We start from the raw sequence: 6,870 nt of genomic DNA, 5'->3' as shown, positions 1-6,870 counted from the left end.
TCTAAATAAATGAGCTCTACAATTTTCAATCAGAAAAATAATCGTGCTACATTTTGGCGCCTTTCTAAAATATGCCAAAGTAGGTAGTCATCAAAATATATATAAAACCTAACAACACTTAACAGAATCATAGCTCCTAAATTCATACAGCATTCTTCTATATCCCTGAAATACCACGGTGCAATATCTAAGGGCAAAAGGACAAAGGATAGAGTAGAATTCAGAGAGAATAATAATTCAGTTTTAGGAGCCATATAAAAGACTGTGTACCAAAGTCAAATGTCTTAATTCATTTATACAATTCTGGTGTAACAAGCGTTGCTTCTTTGAAAAAAATTTTTTTTTTCAACAGAACTGCAAGGAAGCTTACAAATATTTGGTTTAGTTGCAATAGAAAATATGAACATGGTAGAAAATGAGATAACACTTTTATTTCAGAACTCGCCTAAATTTTACTTCATTCTCACTATATGCACCATAATACTGGGAAGGCTAGTTTAAGAGCAGACTGAGAATACTCAAAATACTTAATGGCTTAAAAAACATCAATAATCCTTGCTACTGATCTTCTGGATTTTGTTTAAGAATAACATGTAGACTTTCTGTTTTGGTTTTTAAAGACAATAGCTGATTTTGTATGTTAAACTAAGGCACAAGTCACTTTAAAATACCTTGTGGCAAATAACATTACTTGTTGCTGGCTAAATATGCCCCAATCAACACAGCAGTGTAGCCAAACATCTTGGAAGGGGACTGAAAGATACAAAAACAAAATAAAACAACAACAACAAAAAATTTACATTTCTGAGGCCATGGTGTTTATTAAGCAAATGGACTAAAATCCAAATATGGCCTGTGCTGCTCCAGAGATCTCATTCTTCAAACTATCAATTCTGAAGCAAAAATACTCATTCCAAAGTTCATATGAAAAGACTGCTGTGCATTCTTTTCATAAACTATGAAGAAGTATTTGCTAAGGAGTTTAACAGAGTGAACTTTTTTCCCTCTCATTTAAAAGAGCTTTTCTGATATATGGTCTTCTTTTATTACATACTTCAATAAAGTAAAATGTATTTTGTAATCATCATATAAAGGCAAAATTTGACAAGAAGCATGAGTTCTACTTTTGTGTTAAAAAAATAAGGATTAACACTTTTTTTCCTTAATATATATAGACAAAGTCCATCCTTAAAAGGAAAACAAGATTTGTCTTCCTTTATAAACCATGAATGGGTAACTGTCCCAAATAAAAATATCCATTTAGATTTTGGAATGTAATTTAAAAAAAAACAAAAACAATTTGGTAATTTTCTTTAAGTGGTTTAAAGACTGACCTGAATATACATTTTTAAGCAATGTTTTTAACAAACCGCTTTCCAGGATTTTTTTAAACTAAAAATTATATCTTAGAGTACAGTCCTGATGGGATTCTCGAATGGTCTCTCAAACATCTTTTCTAATAAGACGATTAAAAAAGTAATCATCCATGATTGGCAATGTATAGAGTAGAGATAGCTGAACATTTACCAATACCAAATTAACTACCACATCATTGTTTCTCCTCCCTAATTATATCTGTCAATCTTTAATCTAACCTACCATGAAGCGCAATAACTGGTTGGGTTTATTGTAAAGCAATCAATGCGTGATTCCTTCTCAGATGAATTTCAAAGCTTAAATGTGAATTTGAGGAAAAGAGACAAATCTCCTGTACAGAAGAATTCCAAATAGTTTATATAAATAACTCTGTCATACAGTGGGGTGGGAGATGGGAAGGAGGCACAACTCCCTACTCCTTAGGTGTTGTGGACTGTTCATAGTGACTGCCTTCCAAAGAGTGCAGTACAGAAAGGGGATCAAAAAAGCAATTTTACAGTGGAAAAACCTAACAAACACTACCTTGGCCAGGTCATCAAAGTCAGTATCAACATTATAAATCATATTAGTATGTGCCTTGGCATGATGAAAATGGCAGTTTATCTTTGTGATCTTCCTTCCAAAAATGCATAAGCCCAGTCTAATCATAACAAAAACATGAGACAAATTCCAACCGAGGGGTATCCTATAATATACCTGACCAGGACTCCTCAAAACTGTCAAGGTCATCAAAAAAAAGGAAAGTCTATAGAAATTGCCGCAGCCAAGAGAAGCCTAAAAAGACCTGACAGCTATATGTAACATGGAATCCTGGATGGGACTCCAGAGCAGAAAAGGACATTGGGTAAAACTAAGGAGAGCCGAATAAAGTATGGACTTCACTAAATAATAATTTATCCATAATGGTTCATTGGTTTTAACAAATGTACCATGCTAATGTAAGACACTGATAATATGGGGAACTGACAGAGGAGGGGGTATAATATAGAACTTTTCAGTTTTTATGTACACCTAAAATTTCTAAGAAAATAAGTTATTTTTAGAAAGTAAATTTCAGGTGATGATATGAAGCTTTTTGATAGAGAATTACTAGTAATTAAAAAAAAAAAAGACATGACTTTTTTATCATGACAGTTTATGTTGCATTTGGCATTTGGGGATGGACTCCTAGTCAGCAAAGGTATACAGACAGACTGAACAATGTGTAAAGTGTCTCATTTGTAAACAGAAGTCATCAACTTCACATTGTAATTCAGCATTTCATATATTTCACTGAACGAAAGATAAGTGTGTACCTTTGTAATTTTTGGGGAAGCATGGTTGCAACGTCCTTCTATAAACTAACTAAATATTTCTACAAGTGAACTTTTTAACTTTGAAAAGATGAATTCTGACCTTGATTCAAAAGTAGGAAAAGTCATTACTGCTCTGCAGAACACTAATAACTTATCTTGCAAAAACGTACACGTAATTTCATAAATTATTTAAGTATACTTAATATAGGCTTAAGATTAAGGCAATTAGTAGGTCAACAGTTTCAAGCTAGATTTGATTTTTTGATCAGTTCATGCTCAACCAGACTGGTACAGTAGCTACTGGCTACATGCAAGGGTTCTATATGCATACTTAGTTTAAATAAAACGAATGGCATTAAGCACCAAATACTGGAAAGTCCTATGTTCAATACATACTTTCAACATACATACAAACTAGTACCTGATTTAAGAGCGCTGTAGAAGAATTAGCTTTACAGTTAAAAATCAATGGATAACATATATCCATGAGATGAAGAAATAGAAACATATGCTCCAAATGAAAAATAAGTCTCAAATAGTAGTAAGAGTTGTCATTCCTACAAATACTTCCGTTTACTATACAGATTACATGTAATCCTAAAACATCTCCAGAGAAGCTTGGATGCAAGTGGCTGACCCTTAATTGTTGATTTAAGCTTGGTTTCCACTTGTATTTTCTTCCGAAATGTTTAAACCTTGTTGGAAGGCAGACGTTATGTGACATAGTGACACTACTTCATGAAGCAGCCCGGTGTCTTCTGAAGTCTCCTGGGCTTCCATCCCTTCTTTTTCCCAAGGAACAAAAGTAGATGGGCATCGTCCCAGGCTGGGTTTAAGCAGATCATCTGAAATCTGGCTTAGTGTTTCTTTCTTTTCTGTTTTTCCTTGATTAGTCTGGGAAATTTCAGGAGGAGCTAGCTGGAAATCCAGTCCTGAAGCTGAAGCTGGCTTTCCCACCGCAGTAGGACCATTTACATTGTCAGCGCCGAGGGCTTTTTCACTGTTTTCCTTTTTCAGCATAAACAGTGAATCTGTGAAACCACTAGAGGACGCCTGCTTCTTTGGAGATGGAGGAAGATGTTTACCACGGAGGGCGCTGTCATCCTGACCGAGATTCCACTCTGCTTGGTCACCAGAACCACCACAAAGCAGGGCCAGATTATTCTCACTAGGAGCATTGGATTTGTTCTGAAAGAACATACAACAAATTCAGAAAATGTTTATAACATTAGAGCATTACTTTAGTGATATTTCCTTTTTCCATTTTGAAATCAAAGTTAATGTCTTCCAAGGATGGGAACTTGAAGTTCTTCCCTGAGGAACCAGAACATTGACAGTTAATTCTGAATTCCTACAAATGGCTCTATTAACAAGACTATTAAATAGAAAGAAATGGGATGGATTTTGGTTCCCATCTCCTTGTAATTCTCACCTAGAAAATTCAAACTAGGTTATATAATCAATGTCAAGAGCCGGAGTCACAGTAAGAACAGGGCTGCCATTACTCATACACTCTCGTGTTTACAAAGCATTCATTCAATTGTTCATTTTTGAAGCAATAAAATGGAAAAATAATTTCAATGAATACATTTTATTAAAATATTTTTGAAGACTCAAGCAATATAGAAAAGCTAGAAAATTTTGTTTTTTAAAAATTCCCCAGAGAAGACAACTATAAAATTAGATTGCAAGAAAATATGACTTGACAAAAGAATTTCAATTAATGACAATAACCACTAGAATTGGATAAATGAAAGGGAAAATATTGGAATTTTATTACTAGAGGTAATTCTTAGTGATTAAATTTTAACATGTTTTTGAAGTGTAGACCTTTACCTTTTAGAGATTAAATATTTCCACCAACTAAAGTTGTAAGAGCAGGCAATCACAAGAAGGGCAAGAATGTTTTCATTTAATTTTATAAGTTGAAAAATCAACTAACCGTAGATTTGTAATCAATATCATCCATTGATCTAAAGAAATCCAAGCTCCTTGCAGCTGCGAGCTTTCCTTGATCTGAGCTGTGTGTGCTCAGTGTATCGAGGATCTCTCCTAGTAAGTCCATTTCACCTGAGTAAGGAGGCTTTACTCTTGTTTCAATAGAATCATCACTTTCATAAAAGTAAGCAGAAGCTTCTTCGCCATCTTCAGAAGATAACCTGAAGAAAAAGAAAATATGCAAGAGTAGCTGTAGGAGGAGACAGTTTTAAACCAAAGTGCTATTTCAGCTGAACAACAACAAAAGCAATAATTGGTTCATGGCCAAATTCTTTACAGTGATGTATACACCAATTTAAATACTAGAAGTTTTGAGAGCATGCATTTAAAAACAAACAAAAAGTTTATGGTACCTTGTCAAGCTGGAAGCAGAAGTGGGGTTTTTTTCACAAACAGCTTAATTTTGTGGGAGTTGAGGCCTTTCCCTTAGAAATACTAGATTTAACACTTGGAACATTTGCTATAGCTTCAACTCACTTTCGATATTTTTATATGGTTTTCCTTTAAGTAAGTTATTTATTTACTTAAAGAACAATGTATATTCTTTTATACTGACAGACATACACTTAAAGGAGAAAGAGTGTCTATTTTGTCATTGCATATTTTAAAATTGTCAGAAAGTTACATATACTATTATTATTTTTACCCTTATTTTATATTAAAATTAAGTTTTTTGAACATTTTGTATTAAATTTGCTCTTTCGATATAACCCTGTATCTACTCCCTTCCCGACAATTCCATTTGGTTCAATTAATTATCATCACTGTTCCTGATACTTAACCTGCCCGTCTTCAGCAGGAACACAAAAGGCTAACTGAGATAGGCTTCTTTTTCCCCTTGAATGTAATTTCAGATATTTCCGTAAGCATTATTGTCTTCCAAGAACAACACGATCTTTCAAGCCTTGTTTTGCTTTCCCCGTCCCAAGATTTATCCCTCACGACGCTCCAAAAAAGCACTGGTTCTTTTTGCTGAAGAACATTACAAGGGAGCTTCTATTTGACCTCTGGAAGTGTACATCCTTTGAAACATCCTTTGTAACCTGGAACTTCTGCCATTACATCACAGCACTTAACAGGCCACCAAAATCCATCACTTACTTGCTTGCTCTTTCTATGTCATCATCATTGTCATCATACAGGGCACTATCAAGGCTCTTCAGAGGCCTTTTTAAGTGTGTCTAGAGAGTAGAATTGACAATAAATTAGAATTAACAGTCCAAAGAAGTCTCTTTAGTAAATTTTAAAGAAACAATTTTATATGGCACAGTTAAAACTAATATGCATTCAGGATGTTTGAATACTACTCAGTAACTTGACAAACTGGGGCAGGAGGAAATTGCTTAATATTTATCTCAACCATTTACTAGCTCTTCAAACTAATTAATAAAACCACTGTCTTTAATACATATATACATATATTCAGTCACAGAGTCTTATCAGACCCTGATTTAGGAATACTTTTGACTTACAATCATATCATACCCCCACTTACCCAGTTTGAACAATTACCAGTGTTTGCTAATCTTATTTCTTTTATCTCCCATCCACACTCTCCCCAACCTAAAAAATTTTACCCTAAGAATCTCTAACAGAGAGCTATAGGGTTTTTTTTTTTAAACTATTATGATTTTTACATATTCCATATGGGTCAACCCATCCGAGTTCTTCTTCTTGATGTTCAAACTCTCATCTCTCAATTATATCATGACTATGTTTTTTTTTTTTTTTAAAGTAATTATCTTGGAGTTCCGGCAAAATGGCGCTCTAGGCGGAAGCACCACGCCGTCCCTCCACAGCAAAGATCCGAAAAACTAAGCTGAACAGAGAATACAACAATCCTGAAACCCTAAAACATCAAATGAAGAGATAAAGAACTCAGCCAAGCACCAAATGCAGTGAGAAAACTGACAGAGAACAGAGAGCAAGGGGAGATTCATGCAGAGGTCCCCTACCAGCTAACGCAGCACGGATCCACCGTCTTGGACTCCTATCGGAGACCAGCAACAGGGGGGTATGAGAAAGCAGCCTCACGGAGCATCCAGTGGGAGACAAAACAACCGGTAATCTGTGATATACACTTTCCCACCCCCCCCCCTTCTTCACCCCGACTCGGCCTCCTCTGCTTCCCGCAGCCACAATCTCTTGACCGGGAAACACCGGCTGCTTGGATTCCACACACCCAAACGGGCAGGCTCTC

At 35.2% G+C, this 6,870-nt stretch overlaps 1 protein-coding gene across 1 annotated transcript; it reads right to left on the bottom strand.

The window, feature by feature from the left end:
* Positions 1–878: 878 nt before the first annotated feature.
* On the bottom strand, positions 879–5,763 carry LOC111820381 (DENN domain-containing protein 1B-like). The gene is made up of 2 exons (XM_023730367.1): positions 4,615–5,763; positions 879–3,860 (listed from the first exon to the last, which is right to left on the bottom strand). The coding sequence occupies exons 1-2, from the start codon at positions 4,735–4,737 to the stop codon at positions 3,324–3,326; spliced, it is 660 nt and encodes a 219-aa protein (XP_023586135.1). The 5' UTR covers positions 4,738–5,763; the 3' UTR covers positions 879–3,323.
* Between the last annotated feature and the right edge of the window lie 1,107 nt (positions 5,764–6,870).

This window comes from Trichechus manatus, unplaced genomic scaffold, assembly GCF_000243295.1.
Source record: "Trichechus manatus latirostris isolate Lorelei unplaced genomic scaffold, TriManLat1.0 scaffold00035, whole genome shotgun sequence".
NCBI lineage: Eukaryota > Metazoa > Chordata > Mammalia > Sirenia > Trichechidae > Trichechus > Trichechus manatus.
The sequence above is the reverse complement of the archived record's forward strand: the minus strand, read 5'-3'. Positions and strand labels throughout refer to the sequence as shown.

Bases quoted from the DNA above. Each gene is read 5' to 3' on its own strand.
- LOC111820381 (XM_023730367.1), bottom strand. From the start codon at position 4,737: ATGGACTTACTAGGAGAGATCCTCGATACACTGAGCACACACAGCTCA. The intron at 3,861-4,614 runs GTTAGTTGATTT...ATGTTCTTTCAG, and splicing joins ATATTGATTACAAATCTACG to AACAAATCCAATGCTCCTAG.